At 34.3% G+C, this 23,258-nt stretch overlaps 1 protein-coding gene across 7 annotated transcripts in view; it reads right to left on the bottom strand.

The window, feature by feature from the left end:
• Window positions 1-23,258, bottom strand: part of PALS2 (protein associated with LIN7 2, MAGUK p55 family member) — a 155,820-nt gene that overhangs the window by 69,710 nt on the left and 62,852 nt on the right. For 4 of the 7 annotated variants that reach the window (XM_073238686.1, XM_073238689.1, XM_073238691.1 and 1 more), the window contains 2 exons: window positions 21,863-21,984; window positions 3,600-3,752 (listed from right to left, as the gene is read on the bottom strand). In XM_073238686.1, coding sequence (XP_073094787.1) covers window positions 3,600-3,752; window positions 21,863-21,979 — 270 coding nt within the window. In that variant the 5' untranslated portion in view covers window positions 21,980-21,984. The remainder of the gene's footprint in view (window positions 1-3,599; window positions 3,753-21,862; window positions 21,985-23,258) is intronic. The other 3 variants (XM_073238687.1, XM_073238688.1, XM_073238690.1) reach the window with 1 other exon arrangement.

A 23,258-nucleotide genomic window follows, 5' to 3' on the forward strand; every position in this document is an offset into this window, starting at 1 on the left:
GAAATTTAAGTATACATCATTTTATTTTCATAACAGTAGTATACTCCTTGTTTTAAAGGATTTGAAGAGACTGACAAGAGTTTTGTGACTTTAAAAAAAAAACTGGCATGTTCAATGGAAACTAAACCTAGGTTTGCAAATACGGTGCAGCAAAAACACTGGACTTCATTGCCACACCACTGTCACTGCCATCATCAACATTCAAATTCAAATGGCAGGGAACTAATTTTAACCTAAAATTGTTACATTAGTAATACTGTATTTTTTTACATGTACAAAATGTCTGTTAAAAAGATGTCTAATAGGAAAATGGATAAATATCAGCATCTAATATCAGTGATGAGAAATTTAACATTATCAATAAAAGTTTTAGTTGATAGAAGATAAATTTTGGGGGAGAGAAAAAAAACAATGAAACAGTAATGGTCCTGAATACACTTTTGTCTATTACATTTACTGTACATGTGCTATTATGGATGACTTTGATATAGCTTTCTAGGATTTTCTTACAGTTTTTATTTATAGTGTAAATGTGTATATTCAACACAAAGCTAAATCTAAAAAAATTTTTTGAGTGGGTGGAAGGCAAGTTCAAAAACAAATCTAAATAGAAAGTACTGAGCAAATTTCAACAGGTTCAGAATAGAAGTTATCAAGTTATGGGCTCAATTGGTAATTTCTAGTTGTTTCATGAAAATATGAAAATTTCAGGAAGAAAAAAATTCACAAATCCCTATGTAAGGATTATTCCAATAAATGCTGGAAGTTACTCAAATCTCTAACTTAGGCTGCTGAGTTTTCACCGTGTGCTCTCTCCTTGGGGAATACTATCTACTCTCAGGACCTGAACCATTACCTAATTGTTGATAACTACTAATTTTATATCTCTAGCCCAGAACTCCCAAGAGCTTCAGATTCATACACTAAGTATCTGCCTGCAACTGCCCAAAGTCATGATAATTTGAAAATAAAAAAGTACAGATTGTGGAGGACTGAAACATACTGAATTAATGAAAAATCCACAACTGTATAATGCTATTTAAAAAACAGAAGGAATGAAAAAACTCATTTGTTACAATTTGAGACCACTGTTTTAAACAATTCTTTACTTCAAAAATTGCTAAAGGAAAGGATCAGGCATTTCCATGACTTTTTAGTATAAAATGCATTTAGGGTACCTAAATAGCTCAGATGAGGAAGAAAAATTCTACTTTATACAAGAACACCCACTACTAAAATGCAGAATGAGAGAATTTGAAAAATGTCTTTTTGCAACCTCTAATGAAAATATTGATTCAGGCAAGGACTATTAGTTTGTGTTCAACAGTAGGTAAGTGGTTGATAGGAAACAGCATTTGTATAATGCTAGAGTAATAACACACCAAATTACTTCCTAGTGGAGAGGATTAGACTTTCATTGACCTTAATCAAGGTACCAATCGCAGCATCAATAGTGATGGGCCAACCAGGTATTATACATCTTCTGATACAGTTTAATTCATGTTGCATCATGTCACTTAAAATGTATTCTAGCTCTAAATAATTAACTTCAACCATCAACCTTTTAGATAGAACTTCTTTTTACAGGAAATAGAAGAGATAACTTAACAACACAGTAAAAAAGTAACCAGATAAATCCAGAGAGTGGGACATTCTGAAGGACAACAGCCTGGTCTCTTCAACAGATCAGCATCATAATCAAGGGAGAAAGGACTGGCCCAACCAGATACTTCACATGAACCTAGGATCGAAAGTCTTTAGCATAAACCAGCTAGAAAGAATATTTTGATGTCAAATGGAGATGTTTGAATATATATATATATGTGTATTAGATGAGATGGAGGTCCACTGAAACGTAACAGTGGAAATCAATAACTGAAAAAACGGTTACAGAACAGCTTGTACAAAATTATCTCAATCAGTAAAGAAAATAAAAGTATACCTTTATGAGGCAGTATATATAGAGAAGACAAGTAATGATTCTATAACATCTTACTACACTGATGGACAATGACTGTAATGGGTTATGTGGGGGGGACTTGATAATAGGGGGAGTCTAGTAACCATAATGTTGTTCAAGTAATTCTACATTAACGATATCAAAAAAAGAAAAAAAAGTGTACCATTATGCATAGAAAAAAAATGGAAGAATCTGTGCTAAGACACTACAGTAGTGATCTGGGTAGAATGCAATGTCTTGATTTTTTATTTTTGCTTGCCAGTATTTTCTAATTTAATATACTTATTAAAAATATATGGCATGCCTGAAAGTTCTATCTAGATGCTTTTGAGGTATCACAAAGTTAACGTGGCCAGTTATGTTAACATTAACATGTCCCAAACAGTTTCTCCTCATGTTCCTTATCCCAGTGGATATGCCATTCATTGTCAGAAATCCTATCAACTTCCCAAATGTCTCTTCTGCAACTGTCACATGTAACTATCACCAGTTCCACTGATTTTACTGCTTAAAACTTGAAAATTCTCACTTTTCCCACTGTTTGTACTGCCATCACATTTCTTGCCTTAGTACTTTACCATTTTGCTCAACAATCTGACCTTTCCCTGTGTAAAACCTACCTACCTTTCTCTGTCCCCATCCAGTTTCCCACTGTCCCCAGGATAAAGTCCAAATATCTTATAAGGCCTCAATCAACTGTCCCCAACATAAAGGATGTCTCTGACATGTCTATTTTTTGTACCTAAGATATGCTGATTCATATAGAACCATCTCACTATAAATCTTCACGTTTTGTAGTTAACATTGTTGGACACTCACAGAAAGTTTAGAAGAAAAGCAGAAGTGTTGTCATTTGATTTCCAATGTCAAGATTTGCGGTGAAAAGCAGGTGACACACACTTCATTCTTCTATCCCAGAAGCATTTGTGAAGTAGTTCATTCTTTCTCCACTAAAATGCTGTGTCTTGTCATAAATAAAGTTGCCCTCTAGGTCTGGATGTACTGTTGGGGTTTCTATTCTCTTCTATTAGTTGATGTTTCTAATGCTGTCCCAGTAATACACTGTCTTACTGATTTATAAGAAATCCCTCCCCCCACCTCCAATTTCTCTTCTAAAACTGATTCTTGTTAATGGATTAACTCTTCACTGATAAAGACCAGTGCTTAATTAGCACTTATTTTTATACCTATGGTAAGTGTGTTATGTAAGAGTTTCTGTCTTATACAGTTTTATTTTGTTCTAAAGTCATTCAATGCACCCTAGTCTTAGAAGCAATACTGAAATGTGTAGTACTGGTCACAAGGAGAGCTGGCCATTATATCAGTGATAAAAATGTCTCTAGTATGTAGGTCTAATGGTGAACCAGGGCTGTTTCTTTTCTAATTACATGAAGGAAAATCCATTCTAATGTATTTCTATGACAGACCTTATATATTTATGCAGTATGTACTAGTTGTATGGTCTGTTTATATATCCTCAGCATATCACATTAAAATATGTAAGTTGGAAATTATATATTTAAAAAATGGTCCCAAATAATTGTAAAAAATATCACCTTAAACTGTAACTTTACTACTAAAAAAACAATACTTCGAGAATACACTAGACTTAGGAAAATGAGTGATAGGATAAGTTTACCTGGAAGTGAGGCTCTCTGAGTATACCAACCAGTTCTGCCACATTTTCATCTACATTTATTAAAGGAGTGATATCTTCAAGAATTTCATTGACTAATTCCAAGTTATTGTCACTGACAGCTTCTAGTTTTGAGTCTTCTAGCCTCTCATGAGCCTGAAAAGACAACAGTATATTAAAGTACTAACACACATTGCTCCAGACTGTTTTTTTTCCTTGATTTCTTTTTTAAAAAATATTAAAGGTTTGATTTACTGAAGCCAAATTTAATATTTCAATCAGAGGCAATATATAGATTTTATAGTAAGTGTTACCATGCAATACAATAAATCTTGGCTCCTATTCCTATCCTAAAAGTCATGGAAAACTAATTTTTATAACAAAACATGAAAAAACTGAATAGGCCAGATTGACAATTTAAAAAAATAGTTCCCACCCAATACAATTTTCTAAAGGCTTTCTAGTCTAGGCTCAAACTCTAGATGATATTGTTTATGTCTTATTAAAATAAATGATTAACATAATAAAGATAAAGAATAGGAACATAGTAATTATACAGATTATGATTAAAAATAATACAAATTATTTAGGGAAGCTTAGAATCCTAAAGTTACCATTTTCCAGTTTTGAAAATCAGCAGGAAAAATGTCAATTCAGGGTAGCCAGCTCTTGAACTGTACCTTGAAGGACCACATGATTTCATTAGGGGAGATGCCCCTCATGTCTTTACATCTTAAGCTTTTCTTTTTTTTTTTAAATCTCACAATCTTTTCCATGGAAAATGGACTATGAATTATACTGTCACAGGAAATAAATAGTCCTAATTATCCTTTAATAGTGAGAATAAAGCAGAGTTTTAAATTCAAACTGAGAATGAACACTAAGCAGTCTCCATCTTCTAAGTGTTCTTTGTTTTCCTGATAATTGTTGCTGTCTGGTTTTTAAGATAGGAGAAGCATGATTATTAAGATTTAATTTATAAATGAAACCATGTAAGATGACAAACCTTAATATTTTAAGATTCACTTCTGTAAGGGCTGAAGAAAAATCTAAAGTTTCAAGTGTTAACAGTGTCAGTTAAACTTTACCTGATATCTATAATACTTTAGATGTTATTTCTACCATAAAGTGGATTCTTCAGAGTACAAGTACACATTCTTATTTTTTAAATGCCATTTTTTCATTTAAGTGTATTTTTTTTCTTGGTGATTCACAAGAGTGGAATAAGTCTTCAAGTGGAAGAGGAGGCTATCTATTAAGCAACATTTTAAAGAAACACCTTAGAAGAAGAAATTTGAAGTTATATGAAATGAACTGATAAAGAAATTATTACTGTTATCAAACAAAGAAAAATGTCAGGAGGCCAAATGTAATTGAAATAGAGGAGGAGTTTGTATTAGATTTAGATAAGAAAAAATTAAGAAGACTAGCATATGCCACATAAAGAATGAGAATGGATAAATTTGTAATTTCTGAAAGCATAATACAAACCTGATAAGGATAGGATGATGAGGACACTCAAATACAAGGAATGATTATCACAATTGGAAAAAAACTAAAATAGTGTACATAATTAGTTAACTTAGAAAACAAGCTAGAATCGCTAACTGTTTTACTACAAATATTTGTTGTTAACATATACCTAATTTAGCATTATAGCCTTGTAATACTCTAATACTCTCTGGTTGTATAGGAAAGCTTAAGAAAAAAAGGAAGGAAAGAACCTTAACATTTATTCAGGGTTTTTTTTGGTGCCAGAAACTATATTCTCAGTGCAGTGTATGTGAGTGTGTGTGTGTGTGTGTGTGCGTGTGTGCATCCAGCAAAGGTAAGTATGTTATTACCACCCTCACCTTACAGACACAGACACTGATGCTAAATGAGATAAAATGATTTGCTTGAGTTCACAACACTGCTAAGTGGCAGAGTCAAGTAAACTAATTATTAAGGCCTGACTGTTTACCTACTAAAGGTTATCTGACTTTCTCACTCTATAGACAACCACTCTTAACATCATATTGTAGTTTGTTTCTCAACCTAATACATGTTACATTCTCATTTATTTAAATGTGTGATATATGCTCTTATTGTTAATTGAATTGTTGCTTCCTAGCATGGCTCTTCTAGTCCAGATATGTGAAGTTAATTCTGTTCCACCAAATCTATGCCCCCAGTTAGTTTATCCTCCTACAGTTCAAAATAACACCCATTCCTCTACCCTTTGGCCCTTGGCTCTATGTAAGAGCTATAAAGACCATCTGTTTCTCAGGAAACAGAAAATGACTGCCTTACAATTTTCAGGTACTATGTCAATATATTTTTTACAATACCCTATTGTTACATGATCAGCATATTGTAACAATACTTAAGACACTGATAGAGTTTGGTTCAATTCAAGACGTTGGGATAAATAAGGAACAGAAATGATCACTGACTTGAAAATTCTAATATAACTAACTCCCTTTCTATGTTCTTCTATCTTATTGCTCTCAAATTGGGTGAGGACAGGTGGGAATGTGGAAAGACTAATGGCAAGAGAGAAAGATGAAGTCAAGGAGAGAAATATGTTATAAAAACAAACAAATTACTTGAAGTTTTTTTTTCACACCAACAACACAGACTAGTTCTATGGTAGGAAAGATGGCACAATAAAGAAATTCTCAGAGGAAGAAAAAAATATTTTTAGTGAAACTAATTTTAATCATATTAACAAAAAAAACCAATTTCTGAAATGCAGTTGGGTTCAATCAAGACCAATTGTACTTTTTCTAAGAAAGCAAATATGCAGGTCCATACTTGTTAAAATGTAGCTTTTTAAATTCTAAGCTACTGTGAAAGAGGTTGGAACCTCTATTCACTTTAAAGTCAGAATTTAATTAATAGCTTTTGAGAGGCAAGTACGACCCACCTTGAATTTAATCAAACCAAAAAAGGACAAAGGAAACACTGAAAACTGACCAGGGAGACTAGAGAATCATGAGCTATCTAAATAAATGGGTCTTGTTTCCTTTAAGGAAAAGCATTATTAAAAGCTAGCATAACTCAATAAAAATATATTCCATCTGTCACAAGTGGTTGGAAGAATATACTTTGTCTGGCTTTGCAGAACACCTGGAGCTGATACAATTATAGTCTAGCCTTCTTGTATGCCCAGTTCTGAAAATCTTATTAGCCACAGCACCTTAGAAAAATGAGCTGTAAGAGAAGAAATAGTTCCTTTCATAACTTCTGGGTTTTCCCCCAAGCACACTTCAACCACACTTGCAAACAAACAAAATTTTTAACACAAGTTCTGAGTTATATCTAAAGTGACAAATACTATTATCTAGTAATGATAATGGCATTATTATTATGTATAGTAATCTTGCCTTTCTCCCTGAAATGAGAAACAAATTTCATAAATTTTGTTTTCATCTTCTTAGAACATAGTTAAGTATGTAGTGGTTGCTCATTATTTCTTGAAAAAGCTATGTAAATGGGAAGTAAGTTTGGCTGTGGTCAAGAATCATCCTCTTTTTTTACTCTACAGACTTTAGAACAAGAAAAATCAAGGTAAGTCCACAAATAGTCAAAAATAAGTAAGAATTTGAGCAGAAGGTAGAAGTGAGACAGAATAGAGAAGTCAATTGCTATTTTGCTACTGCGCACATTACATAATTGTTTGGAAACAAAAAATTAAAGGGTGAAATAAGTATAAATAAATTAGAACAATTCTCTAATGAGTAAAGAACTTGTCTTCACTAGATATCATCTAGTTAACCAAAAGGAGTCTAAATTCTTAGATTAGATAAATTTTATCTCAAAGTACTCAGAGAGCTTCTAAATAATACTGCTGAGCCACTCAGAGATATCTGTAGAATTAGGGAAACACACAGATATCAAAAAAACTAGAAATAGGAAACTGTCAAACTTTTTAAAAAGTAGGAAGAACTTATTAAAGCCCAGCTTTAATATTTAGGGGAAAAAAATTAAAGAATCTTTTTTATAATCTTTGAGTGGGAAAGACCTTTCTAACTATGGCAAAATCTGGAAGCTATAAATTAAACCAAAAAAAGGCCAAATAAAATTAACTACACGAACATTAACATTTTCTTCAGTCAAAAATCAGCAAAGTCAAAACACAAATGACAAACTAGGTTCAAAATACTTATAAATCATATTATAGACAAAAGGTTAATTTTCCTATATATAAAGGATATCTACAAAGTATGAAAAAGAGCAACAAGTTATTAAGGGCAATGAGGACAGAATATGAACAAAAAATTCATAGAAAAGGAAATATAAATACCTCTTAAAACATATGACAAGATACCCAGCTTCATTCATGGTAAGTGTAAACTAAAACTATAATGAAATACTTTTTTTCCCCTTATCTATTAAGATACCATGCCAGTGAGACTATGCTAAAAGACAGGCATTCTCACACATCTTTCTGGTGCGAACATTCTAGTGAGCAATATGACCATATCTACCAAAATGACAGCGATTCTTCTAAGGGTTACCCAAAGATCTATATATATACATATGTGCAAAATAACATGTAGCAAGACTATATATTACAGCATGATTTGCAGGATAAAATATCATCTGAATATCTATCAGAAAATAGATTAAAAAGTTTGCTACATTCACACAATGAAATATGCCACTTTTATAAAAAATGAGGTTGTTCTATAGGTACTGATATGGAATCATATGCAAAGTATCATGATTGTATATAAAAAAGCTACTATTATATTTAATCGTTAATACTCCTATGTTTAATAGATGCCTTCCTTCTGAGACTGGGAACAAGATAAGGATATCTAATTTCACCATTCTATTCAACATTTGTACTAGAGGTTGTAGCCAGGACAATTAGTCAAGAAAATTAAAGGCATTCAGTTTGCAGAGGTAAAACTATCTTTATTTATAGATTTGTATTTAAAAAACCCTAAGAAAAGAAACCCATTAAAAAACTATTAGAACCCTTCAGTAATGTTGCAGGATACAAAATTAATGTTCAAAAATCAATTGTATTTCTATACACTAGTAATGAATAATCTGAAAATAAAATGAAGAGAACAATTACATTCCCAATAGCACTGAAAAGATAAAATACTTGAGTAAATTTAACAAAAGTAGTGCAAAATTTATACTGAAAACTACAAAACATTGTTGAAATTATAGAAGATTCAAAGAAATAGAAAATCATTTCATGTTCATTGATCTGAGGACTTAACATTGTTAAGATGGCAATACATCTGAGAATTATCTACGGATCCAATGCCTATTGCAATCCTAGCAGAGTTCTTCACAGAAACTGACAAGTGGGTTCTTAAATTTGAATGGAATTGCAAGGGACCCAGAACAACCAAAATAATCCCAAAAAAGAACAAAGTAGGAAGACTCACACTTCCTGATTTCAAAACTTACTAATAAAGCTACAGTAATCAAAACAGTGTGGTGCTAGCATAAGGACAAATTTATAGACCACCGGAATAAAAATTCCAGAAATGAATCCTCATATATATGGTCAAATAATTTTTACAAGGATGCCAAGAACATTCAGGGGTGGAAAAAAAGGTTTTTTCCCCCAACAAATGCTGCTGGGAAAACTGAATATCCACATGCAAAAAAAAAAAAAAAAAATTAAGTTGGACACTTACCTAACATTACATAAAAAAAAAAATCAACTCAAAATGGATCAAAGACCTAAATATAAGACTCAAAACTATAACATTCTTAGAAGAAAATATAGGGCAAAGCTTTTCACAGTGTTGGATCTCGCAGATTTCTTGGCTATGACTGCAAAGGCACAGGCAACAAAAAAGAAAAGTAGGTAAACTGCACTTCATGAAAATTTAAAAATTTTGTGCACTGAAAGACAGTATCAGGAGTAAAAGGCAAGAAACAAAATAGAAATATTTGCAAATCATGTATCTGACAAGAGATTAAAATCCAGAATATATACAGAGCTCCTAATATTCAATAAAACAAAAAACAAAAACCAAACAAAAAAACATGATTCAAAAATGGGCAAATGACCTGAATAGATATTGCTCCAAGGATATACAAATAGCCAATAAGCATATGAAAAACAAATCAGTGATTATGTCAATAGAAACCTTCCATATTGAAAATTAAAGAGTAAAAGGAATTAAACAAATGGAAAAGAAAATATTTAAAGACTGGGACAGTAACAAAAAATGTAACATAGACATAATGGAAATACCAAAAGGGGAAGAGAGACAGGAACAGAAGAAATATTTGAGGCGAGAGTGACTGAGAATTTCCCCAAATTAGTAATAGACACCAACTCATAGTTCCAGGAATCTCAGGGAACTACAAAAAATCTACACCTAGCCATATCATATTCAAATTGGAGAAAATCAGAGACAAAGAAAAATTCTTGAAAGAAGCTAAGAGGAAAAAAAACATTTTACTTATAGAGAAACAAGGATAAATATGGTACCAGACTTCTCTTCAGAAACCATGCAAGCAAGAAGTGAAATATTTAGTGTTGAAAAAAAAAAAACTACCAACCTAGAATTACCTATTCAGTGACATCATCCTTCAAAAATAAAGACCTGTCAGACAAACAAAAATTGAAGGAATCTGTCACTAGTAGATCTGCCTTGCAAACAACATTAAAAGTTCTTCAGAAAGAAGTGATATAGGCCCCAAATTCAGATCTCCAGAATGAAAAGAAGAGCATTAAAGAAAAAAATAAAGGTAAAATAAAATCTTTTTTAAAACACTTAATTGATCTAACAGGTAAGTTTGCTCAAAATAATAATAGCAACAATGTATTTGGTGACTATAGTTTATGGTTAAATGAAATGACTGAGAGCAATGGTACGAGGGATGGGAGGGAGACATTAGAATGGCTCTGTAAAAAGGTAGTTACACTACCTGTGAAGTAAATATAATGTTATTTGAAAGTGGACTTAGTTGTAAACATGTTGCAAAACCAAGAGGAATACAAAAAAATTTTTTGAAGTATAACTGATATGCTAAGAGAGGAGAAAAAAATGAAATAAAATAAAATGCTCAATTAAAAAGATGGCATAAAATGAGTGGAATGCATGAAAAAAGAAACAAAGAACAAGGGCCAAATAGAAAAGAGTAAAAATATGTTTGCTAGTAATCTAGCAATATTGATAATTGTTTTCAACATGAATGGTTTAAATACACCAATTAAAATTTAATAAGACTTAAAATGAAGAAAAATTATACTAAAGTCTTTTAGTAAGATAAGAAAATAAGACTCAAGTATATGTTGTCTAAAAGAAACTCACTTCATAAAGATACAGGTACATTAAAAACAAACATATGGAAAAAGATACATATCATGCTAACATTAATTAAAAGAAAGTTGGAGTAGCTATCTGAATTTCAGGCAGAGCAGTATTTAGAGCAGGGAAAATTATCAGGAACAAAGACAGACATAATGATAAAGGGGTCAATTCCCCAAGAAGACACAGCAATCCATAATGTTATGTTCTCAATAACAGAGCATCAAAATATATAAGATGAAAATGTGACAGAACTGCAAGGAGAAACAGATTAATCTGCTATTGTAGTTGGAGGCTTCAACATCTCTGTATCAGTAACTGACAGATGCAGCAGGCAGAAAATCAAGGACAGAGTTAAAATGAACACCACCATCATTCAACTGGATCTAATTGACATCCACAGAATACTTCACCCAACAACAGCAGAATGCCTATGCTTCATAAACTCACTTGGAACACTCACCAAGACAGGCTACGGTATGGGTCATAAAATACACCTTAACAAGTTTGCATGAATAAAAACCATATAAAATATACTCAGACCACAAATAAATTCTGGTGGAATTAAACCAGAGATAAGAAACAAAAATAGCTGGAAAACCCCAAAACACTTTGAGACAAAACAAGACACTTCTAAATAGCACATAGGTCAAAGAAGAGTCTCAAGAGAAATTAATATTTGAACTAAATGATAATGAAAATGTTAACTTACAAGATTTAAAAATCAATCATCTAAACTTCTACCTTAGGAACTCAAGAAAAAACTAATTAAATTCAAAGTAAGTAGGAGAAAAGAAATAATAAAATTTAGGGCAGAAACCAATGAAATATAAAACAGGAAATCAATAGACAAAATCAATGAAACTAAAAGCTAGTTTTTTGAAAAAGTCAAAAAATTGATAAACTTCTTACCAGCTTAATTAAGAACTAAAAGAAGACACAGATTTACTCATGTCAGAAATGAAAGGGGCCATTACTACTTATGTCATGGACATTAAAAGGTAATAAATACTATGAACAATTCTAGGTCCACAAATTTGATAACCTAGATGAAATGGAATTCCTTGAAAGACACAATCCACCAAAACCCAAAAAAGGAGGCAGAAATAATCTGAATAGTCCTCTATCTTCTAAAGAATTAAATCTATAATTAGTAACTTTCTTAAACAGTAAGCACCAGGCTCAGATAGATTCACTGGAAAATTCTGCCAAACATACAGGGAAGAAATTATACCAAAATCTCTATAATCTCTTCCAGAAAGCAGAGAAAACACTTCCTAAGGCCAATATTACTCTAATATCAAACTCAGACAAAGATGTTACATGTTATTATGCTTTGTCAAAACCCATAGAATATACAACACAAGGAATGAACACTAATGTAAAGTATGGACTTTAGTTAATAAAGTTTTAGATTTATAGAAAAATTGAGCAGAAAGTAGAGAGAAGTTTCATATATTCTGCTCCTGCCCCCAGTTACCTTTATTCACATTTTGCATTAGTGTGATATATTTGCTATAATTAATAAACCAATATTGATAAGCTAGTAACTAAGGTCTATAGTTTACAAAGGCCACTCTCTGTGTTGTACAGTTCCATAGGTTTTGACAAATGTATAGTATCATATATCATCCTTTATAGTATACAGAATAGTTTCCCTGCTCTAACAAGGCCCTGTGCTCCACCTATTCATCGCACCTTGCCACTTTCCAAAACCCTGGCAACTACTGTTTTTTTTCTATACTGTCTCTATAGTTTTTGCTTCTTCCAGAATGTAATATTTGGAATCATTATGTAAACTTCTCAGACTGCTTCTTTCATTTTGCAATAGGAACTTAAGGTTCCTCCACGTCTTTTCAAGGCTTACTAGCTCATTTCTTTTTATTGCTGAATAATCTTCCACTGCATGGATGTACCACCCTTTGTTTATCCACACAATTACTGAAGGACATCATGGCTGCTTCCAAGTTTCAGCAATTATGAAAAAAGCTACATGAAAAGATGTAGGTTTCTGTTGGACATAAATTATCAACTCAAATAAATATCAGGAAGCACAGCTGCTGGATTGTATGGTCTACTTTGCTGAGCTTTGTAAGAGACTGCTAGACTGTCCTCCAGAACAGATTCCTTATTAGGATATATGTTTTCCAAATATTTTCTCCCGATCTGTAGCTTGTCTTTTCATTTCCTTAGTGTTGACTTCTAAACAGGAAAATTTTTTCTTTTAATAAAATCTAATCAAATTTTTCATTCTGCTTCATCCTTTTTGTAACTTATCTAAAAGGTCTTTCACTAACCCAAAGTCACTAAGAGTTTTTCCTTCTTTTAGAAGTTTTACAGTCTCAGCTTTTACTTTAAGATCTGTGAACTACTTTGAGCTAATCTTTGCATACTGTGTGAGGAAAAAGCCAGTGTTCATTTTTTGACATATGACTATTCAACTGTTCCAGCACATTAATTGAAAAGATGATTATTTCTTCATTGAATTACCATGGCACTATTAACAAATACCAGTTGACCATGAATGTGTTGGTCTCCTTTTGTACTCTTCTGTGCCATTTATTTCTATGTCAATATTGCACTGTCTTCAGTACTGTGGAGTCATAGCAATCCTTGAAGTCAAGTTGTGGTGGACATCAAACTGTGGTCTTTCACAAATTGTTTTGGCTCGTCTAGGTCCTGTACAAATTTCAACAGTGTCTTGTCAGCCTGAAATTCTGACTGGGATTATACTGACTCTATAGCTTAGTTTGGGAAGAAATGACATCTAAACATTACAGAGCCTTCCAAGTCCTTCATGTTTATATGTATGTATGTTTACATGCTTTTAATTTCAGCAATATTTTTTAGTTTTCAGTGTATAGGTCTTGCACATATTTTTTTAAATTAATCCCTATCTCTTTAAATTTGTTTCTAATTTTTCATTGCTAGAATATAAAAATAGAATTATGTAGACTCAGCTTATATCCTGTGACCTTACTAAACTCACTTATTGATTCTATGAGGTTTTTTGTTAGGATTTTCAATATAGATGATAATGTCATCCTTAAAATAAAGACAGTATGTTTTTTCCTCTTCATTCTGTATGCTTTTTATTCATCTATTTTTCATTGCCTTTTTGCACTGGCCAGGAACCTCAGTATGAAGATGACCAGAAATGATTGAAGTTGAGCAGAAGTGAACTTAGAAACAAAGCATTCTATCTTCCACCATGAATTATGTTAACTGTGGGTTTTTTTAAATAGAAGCCCATCATCAGATTGAGGCAATTTCCTTCTATTCTGAGTTTTTATCAGGAATGGATGTTAAATTTTGCAAAATGCTTTTCTTTTAACTATTATTAGCATGATTAGATGATTTTTCTTATCATGTCATTAAAATAATGACAAATATTTATTGATTTTCAAATGTTAAGGCAGCCTTGCATTTTTTAGACAAAACTCATTTGGTAATGGAATATTATCCTTTTTATTTGTTGCTGGATTTGATATGTTTATCTTTTTTTTTTTTTTAAGAATGTGAAGTCTATGTTCATGAGGGATATTATTCTGTGGTTTTCTTTTCTTAAACTGACTAGCTAGTTTTGATATCAGGGTAACACAAAGCCTCCTGAAACAACATGGGGAATGGTCCTTTCTCTTCCTTTTTTTCTGGAAGAAAACATGTAGAATTGCTATTATTTCTTCTTAAATGTTTGACAGAATTTTCTTGTGAAGGCATCTAGGCTGGGGCTTCTTTTGTAAGACAGTTTTAAACTGCAAATATTCAACTAAAAAAACATAAAACGCTATTCAAGTTATCTACTCTTACGTAGGTTTTAGTAGTGTGTCTTTCAAGGAATAGCCAATTTTATCTCAATTGTCATTCATATATGAGGATTTTCCTGATACTTTTGTTATTTTTGGTTTAGTTCTGCTCTAGTCTGTATTAGTTTCCTAGGTCTGCTATAACAAAAGTGTGAATTCTGCCCAGTGTCCTGTGTATTATGAGAACTCTCCACTCAAGGTGGTGGGAGTGCAAATTGTTCTCCATCCTTTGTGAGTGAGCTCTGGAAATTGCTTGCCTTATTGTTCTTTCCAATGGATATTCCTGAACTCCAGAGGCTTACCGCATATATGTACAGGTCAGTACTCAACCATAGATTTGAGGGCGTTTCTCTGCAGATCTCCATAGCTTTCTGTGTTCATCTTCCTCCTCCCTGATATTCTGCTGCACAAAGCCAATCACATCCCTCTTCCCAAATCCAAGCTTCGTGAAGACTGCTGAGCTGTTTCACCTTCCTGCACTGAAGCTTGGAAACAGTCCTTGGTTTCATAGTGCCCACCTCATTTTCCTTCTCTCAAGGGTCACAGTCTTGGGCTATTGTCCCATGTCTGAAGATAACCCCCCACTAGAAATTCAAGACTATTTCTCCTTTATGGCTTGGGTGGAATTTATTCATTCTTGTAATTTTACTTCTGGTGGTTACTTTAGAGATTTCAGTACATATCCCTGATTTTTTATACCTCCTTAAGCCATTGTTTTAACACTTCCTGAACAATAAAAGAATCTTATAATTGGTTCATTAAGTCTCTCCCTCCTTTTGGTTGTCATCACATATTTCACTTATATACATGCTATGAATGCTACAAGATTTTATTATTGTTTAAAATCAGTATTATTTTATATTTACCCATGAATATTCCCTTTCCTTTGTCATTCTTTCTTTCAGAAGAACTTCCTTTTGCATTTCTTGTACAATAAATGGAGATTATTTTTCTCAGATTTTGTGCCTCTAAAAAAAAAATCCTTATTTTGCTTTCATCTTTGAAGGTTGCTTTTGCTGGAAAAGGAATTTGAGGTTTGCAAGTGCTTCTTTTGGCACTTTAAAGATCTCAATCCACTCCGTTACAACTTTCACAGTGCCTGTTTCAATGTGACCCATTAGTTCTACTGTTTCTCCTTAAACGTAATGTGTCTTCTCTGGTTCCTTTACAAATTTTCACTGTCTTCGATTTTCAGCAGTTTCACTCTGATGTTCTGAAGAATTTTTCTCTGCATTTCCCCTGACAGAGGGCTCATTTGGTTTCTTGAATTTATCAGTTGACATTGCTCATTAGCTTTGAAAATTCTTCACCATTGCATTTTTAACTATTTTTTCAGCTCCATAACCCCTTCTCCTCTCTATCTGGGATACTAATTACTTGTACATCAACTATTTTGAATATGTATCACATATTCCATTGTTATTTTCATACTACTCTGAGTTTCACTTAGGATGCCTTCTATTAATGTGTCTTCAAATTCACTAATCCCCTTTTCTGTGATGTTTAATCTTCTATGAAACCTATCAAAAGAGCTTTTAATTTCAGATACTGTATTTTTGAGTCCTTGAATGTTCATTGATTTTTTATTCTGATTTTCTAGTAATAGATTGACGGTCTTAATTTCTTTTCTATTAAAATATATTAATTTATTTAAAAAAACTTTGTTTATAAACTCTAAGAAAAGGATCATCTATGGGACACCTTCTGTTTTTTTTTTCCCCCATGATTATTAGCCATTTTCCTGACTCTGCATGCTAGCTAAGTATGCCTGTTTCCTCAGCAACTTATATCCATTTCTCCCCGACTTTTGTACTGAGAATGTTGGCCTACTGACACTTAATGTATCTTTCCTGGGAGCAGAAGTCTTCCCTTACTTCCTCCTGGGATTTCTTTGCCTTCATTATAGGAATACTGAACTATTATTGCTTCTATTTATTGAAGACCTGCTTGAATGCCGGATACTATTGGATGAGCCTATTCTTAATTTCATTCTTATCATCAAAAGATTGCTGTAACAACTTAGCTGCTCAAGTCATACAGCCATTTCACTGTTAAGAATGAGCAAGATGATCCTCTCAAAGGCCAGTATCAATGGCACAAAAGACAATACATTTTTCACACAGAAATTATTAAGAGGGCACACCCCTACACCCCCATACCTTGTGCTGTACTAAAAGAGCACAAAATTTGAAGAAGAAAGATGATCTGGTCAAAATTCATCTCTGTCACTTACGAGGAAAGTGACTTAAGCGAATAACTTTTCTATGTTGAGTCAATTTTCAGTTCATAAAGTTATTGCTTTATAAAGCAGTACAATATATTTTAAAGACCTTTGTAAACTATGAGCATGTTGTAAAATGACTTAGGTAATTTTTTTTTAGTAAGATATCATTGATAAACACTCTAATGAAGGCTTTACATGAAAACCATTATGGTTACTACATTCACCCTTATTATCGAGTCCCCACCTTCATACCCCATTGCAGTCACTGTCCATCAGTATAGTAGGATGCCACAGATTCACTACTTGTCTTCTCCATGCTACACTATCTTTCCCATAACTCCCCAAACACCATGTGAACTAATCATAATATCGTTCAATACCCTTCTCCCTCCCTACCCACCTACACTCCCACACCTGTCCCCTTTGGTAACTGCTAGTCCCTTCTTGAAGTCTGTGAGTCTGTTGCTGTTTTGTTCCTATAGTTTTACTTCATCATTATATACTCCACAAATGAGGGAAATCATTTGGTACTTGTCTTTTTCCACCTGGCTTATTTCACTGAGCATAATGTCCTCCAGCTCCACCCATGTTGTTGCAAATGGTAGAATCTGTTTCTTTCTTACTGCCGAATAGTATTCCATTGTGTATATGTACCACATCTTTATACATTCATCTACTGATGGACACTTAGGTCGCTTCCATATCTTGGCTATTGTAAACAGTGCTGTGATAAACATAGGGGTGCATATGTCTTTTAGAATCTGATAACTTGTTTTCTTTGGGTAAATTCCTAGGAGCTGAATCCCTGGTTCAAATGGTATTTGTATTTTTAGTTTTTTGAGGAACCTCTATATTGCTTTCCACAATGGTTGAACTAATTTACATTCCTACCAGCTGTGTAGAGGGTTCCCCTTTCTCCGTATCCTCGCCAGCATTTGTTGTTGTTTGTCTTTTGGATGGTGGCCATCCTAACTGGTGTGAGGTGATATCTCATTGTGGTTTTAATTTGCATTTCTCTGATGACTAGCAATGTGGCACATCTTTTCATGTGCCTACTGGCCATCTGAATTTCTTCTTTGGAGAAGTGTCTGTTCATATTCTCTGCCCATATTTTAATAGGGTTATTTGCTTTTTGGATGTTGAGGAGTGTGAATTCTTTATATACTTTGGATGTTAACCCCTTGTCAGATATATTGTTTAAAACATATTCTTCCATATTTTAGGATGCCTTTTTGTTCTACTGATCATGTCCTTTACTGTACAGAAGCTTTTTAGCTTGATGTAGTCCCATTTGTTCATTTTTGCTTTTGTTTCCCTTGCCTGAGGAGATGTGTTCAGGAAAAAGTTGCTCATGTTTATATTCAAGAGATTTTTGCCTATGTTGTCTTCTAAGAGTTTTATGGTTTCATGACTTACATTCAGGTCTTTGATCCATTTTGAATTTACTTTTGTGTATGGAGTTAGACAATAATCCAGTTTTATTCTCTTACATGCAGCTGTCCAGTTTTACCAGCACCAGCTGTTGAAGAGGCTGTCATTTCCCCATTGTACATCTATGGCTCCTTTATTCTATATTAATTGACCATATATGTTTGGGTTTATATTTGGGCTCTCTATTCTGTTCTACTTATCTATGGGTCTGTTTTTGTGCCAGTACCAAATTGTCTTGATCACTATGGCTTAGTAATAGAGCTTGAAGTTGGGGAGCATAATCCTCCCAGCTTTATTCTTCCTTCTCAGGATTGCTTTGGCTATTTGGAGTCTTTTGTAGTTCCGTGTGAATTATACAACTATTTGCTCTAGCTCCTTGAAGAATGCCATTGGTATTTTGATAGGGATTGGATTGACTCTAAAGATTGCTTTAGGCAGGATGGTCATTTTGATAATACTAATTCTTCCTATCCATGAGCATGGAACGTATTTCCACTTAATTGGTGTCTTCTTCAATTTCTCTCATGAGTGTCTTGTAGTTTTCAGGGTATAGGTCTTTCACTTCCTCAGTTAGGTTTATTCCTAGGTATTTTATTCTTTTTGATGCAATTGTGAATGCAATTGTTTTCCTGATTTCTCTCTCTGCTAGTTCATTGTTAGTGTATAGGAATGCAACAGATTTCTGTGTATTAATTTTGTATCTGCAACTTTGCTGAATTCAATTATTGGTTCTAGTAGTTTTGGGGTGGATTCTTAAGGGTTTTCTATGTACAATATCATGTTATCTATAAACACAAACAGTTTAACTTCTTCCTTACCAATCTGGATGCCTTTTCTTTCTTTGTGTTGTCTGATTGCCATGGCTAGGACCTCCAGTACTACACTGAATAAAGTGGGGAGAGTGGGCATCTTTGTCTTGCTCCTGATCTTAAAGGAAAAGCTTTCAGCTTCTCGCTGTTAAGTATGATGTTGGCTGTGGGTTTGTCATATATGTTCTTTATAATGTTGAGGTGCTTGCCCTCTATACCCATTTTGCTGAGAGTTTTTATCATGAATGGATGTTGAATTTTGTAGAGTGCTTTTTCAGCATCTATGGAGAAGATAATGTGGTTTTTGTCCTTCTTTTTGTTGATGTGGTGGATGATATTGATGTATTTTCTAATACTGTACCATCCTTGCATTCCTAGAATAAATCCTACTTGAGCATGATGGATGATCTTTTTGACGTATTTTTGAATTTGATTTGCTAATATTTTGAATATTTTTGAATCTATGTTCATCAGGGATATTGGTCTGATATTGGCACCCTCTAGAGACAGGCTCTACTCTTTAGAGCTGCTCAGACCCTGAAGTGATGGCAGGGGTTGTAGGCGAGTGGTGCTGGGACCTGTTGGGAAGAAAGACCTCTTTCCTGTTTCCTGGATGCAGAGCCTGCCTCCACTGCCAGGGCCAGTGGACCAAGTACACAGGGAGAAGCCTCTATACTTTGTGCTTGTAACTGCCATAGGCAGGGCCACCCTCTGGCTGGCCTCACACAGTGGCAGGAGCAGCTGGATTTCAAGACCGTTCTGGCCGGAAGGAAGGTGCAGCAGGCTACGTATCATGGTGGGGAGCTTTGGTGCTGCATAGCCAGCCATGGGGATGAAGTACCTGAAGCTCCTGACAGCTCCCAACCTGCTGGGCAGAGTGCACCTGACAGTTTTGTCCACCTGTCCTTTCTCCTGAGCAGTGAGCTCTGTGCAGTCCTTGCCCCTTTAGCAGCCCTCTTGCTGTTAGGAAGTCTCTCAGACTGCCTGCCTTTCTTTTGTCCCAGAGCGGCTAGATGTGGATCCCTGTTTTCCACAAGTGGCTGGAATCTCAGTCTCTCCAAATATTCTGCCTGTCAGCTTTCCAACCCCACTTATCTCCAGAGCATCATGTAATGTAGGTTCATGCTTCCAGAGCAGATCTCCAGGGCTGGGTGTTCAGCAATTCTAGGCCTCCACCCTCTCCCCGCTCCATTTCTCCTTATCCCTCTGGTGAGCTGGGGTGGGGGAAGGGCTTGGGTCCCTCCAGATTACAGCTTTGGGATGTTACCATTTTCCTTGAGGTCTGCTGGTTTCCCCAGGTGTAGACAGTCTGCCACAGGCTTTTTTCCTGTTGTTATTTCAGGATTTGATGTATTTGCTATATTTTCATATTATATGTGGTTTTGAGAGGAAGTTTCTGTCTCACCTCTCACGCCACCAACTTTAATCCTGCCTATGTAATATTGTCTAGTTTCTAAATATACAGATCAAAAGCTATAACAAATAAACATGGGGACTAGATGTAATATATAATTGACAATAAAACTGACAACAGTATGACATCAAAATCAAAAACTATCTTAAAAGTACCATGAAACTGAAGGGAATAAGCTTTAACAGCCCCTACTTATTTCAATAGACCCTGAAGGTATTACTTTATCTCAACACAGCACAGTGATTGATGTTTTTGACAAAGAAGTTTGAATTTGAAGTTAAATCATATCCTATATATTATGAAAATAAAGGACTATTTAGTAAACTTTGTAAAAACTGCAATAAAAAATGACAAAAGAAAAAATTCCTGCTGATTCGTCCAGTTGGATGCTATGAAAGTGGTGGATTCATTTCTACTTAGGAACCAAAGTCTTTGTTTGTATCATGTGATCTTAGAATGATTAAGTTTGTGAAGAAAATGAAGACTGCATCATTAAGACAATCTAATAGAAAACTTCGTGAAGGGTATATTTTTCAGAAGTTACAATAAAAGGAGTAACCGACTGTGACTAAACAATGATCTCACAAGAGGGAAATCAACATTCTAGGAGTGCAAAAAGCAAATGGAACAAGATGGCTACATGAAGGAAAGGTCAGAGGGCAAGTGGCATAGGTTCTTGAAAGCAAAAATCATTTGGGGGAATGTTAAAGAATGGGAGACAGGGCACAGAAGTAGTGAATACACTGAGCTTTAGTGATGTTTACACAAATTTTTACAGGGAAATTTTATTAAGTGAAATAAAACAACCAAAAATGATTGTAAAAGCATACATATGGATGAATTAAGGAGCTTACTACAGAGTTATTATGGAAACAGACTTAAAATAGCATGGTTAACCAAGAAAAACAAGATTTAAAAAGTACTAGATACAGGCAGTCAATAACTGACATGAAAAACAGGTGCACAGTCTAATGTAAAAGGAGAAAATCAGTACGTTGCTATTGTTGAAAATGGAGATATGACCAGGATCTTCTTCAGAAGCCTGTTAAGACATGATTGTTCAGTTATGATTTCCCTAAAACTTTATATGTGTTAGGCTAAAACTAGAAGTCATTTTATCCTATATTTAAATTCAGTATAGAAACGGCCTAAGTGGTCTAATTTTGGGGTCCACAAAGATTTCATTACATGATAAATGTTATTGTCTGCTAAGCCTAAGACATATCAACTAAGTTTCTAAAACAGAAATGCCTGAAAACACCTCTATAAAAACAAATTTAAAATCTTATGAATAAACCAATATACCTTAGCAAGTGATTTTACAATGGGATTCTCCATAATCCCCTTGAGGAAAATCAGGTCTATTTCTTCTGCTCCTGTAGATGAAGGCAGGTCTGTGAGGTTATCCAACACTTGCTGCATCGCTGCTGAGATGAAACAACAATAAACCCTTAAATTTCAAGCCATTATAAAATACGATTATAAATAATTCAAATAAAAGGACATTAACAATCCACTCTTTTGTAAAAATCACATTTAAAAAACCATACTGTTAAACAGTCTAAGTTTCAAACTGACTTCCCATAATTAGTAACAAGGCAGGTTTTCATATGCGATTGGGCTTTATCAGACTACATTATACATATTTACCACCCTTACACTTGGCTTTGTATTTTTCAAATTTAAAAATATTACTCAAGATGAAATATTTATAGACACATAAAAAAGTAAAGAGATTGAATTAGTGATCAAAGAAACTTCCAACAAACTCAGAACCAGACAGTTTCACTGGTAAATTCCATCACACAGTAAAGAAAAATTAAAGCTAATACTTCACAAAGTCTTCCAGAAAAGAGTGAGCCAGACAAACTGCAGTGTGCTTGTGGGGCATCCCCAGGTTAATGGGCTCAGCAGGCTCAGACTGGACTAGCTGAAGCCCCGCTGAGTCCAGAACTCATGTGTAGAGGACCATTCCTTAGTCCTTTCTTATAGGCAGTTTCAGACTATATGTCAAGACTTTATTTTCCCCAGGTAGTACTTTTTTCTGGAGTTAAATCCAGATGTTTATTCTTATTGATCTTGTCAAAGCTTCCTTGAAATTCCTCACTTGGTTGTGTTCATAGTTGACCGGCTATGCTCCAGACTATTTAATCCTAAAGAGGAGAGTTGGGACATGGGGTCTTGCTGTCTTAAGTATCTTCCCCTTGGTTCAGGGTTGGAAGAGAACTGTTTGGCTTTGGGGCAACTCAGAGTTGACTGGTGGGAAAGGCAGAGAGGAACTGGTAGGTGTGGGTGGAACTTCTTCCCCTGGTGCTCCAGTTAAGCCAGGATGTTGCAACATTAACACAATTTCCCTGACATGCATGGATCTATCCTAACAGTTTTCATTCCATACTCTGTGTGGGTAAAATTGCACTATTTCCAGAATCTCTGGCCTGGCTTTAGTGCATCTCCACATCAACAGGTGTTTCCAAGGGATGGAATCCACTTCCGTGTCAATGGGTAATTACATGGGTGAGCAAGGGTTCACCTGGACCTGAGAGGTTGGGGGAGGATCTGCTCACTTCTGCCACAGCAGGAGAGAGAGAGACGTGGGGTGCCTGCTTATAAGCAATAAATGGGTTTTAAACTTTATTTCTCCCTTTGACTGATTTTGGCCTCAAAGATATTTTGCCCTGGGATTTCCCCTCCCCAGAGTTAC

The sequence above is a fragment of the Manis javanica genome, chromosome 6 (genome assembly GCF_040802235.1).
Source record: "Manis javanica isolate MJ-LG chromosome 6, MJ_LKY, whole genome shotgun sequence".
Classification (NCBI taxonomy): Eukaryota; Metazoa; Chordata; class Mammalia; order Pholidota; family Manidae; genus Manis; species Manis javanica.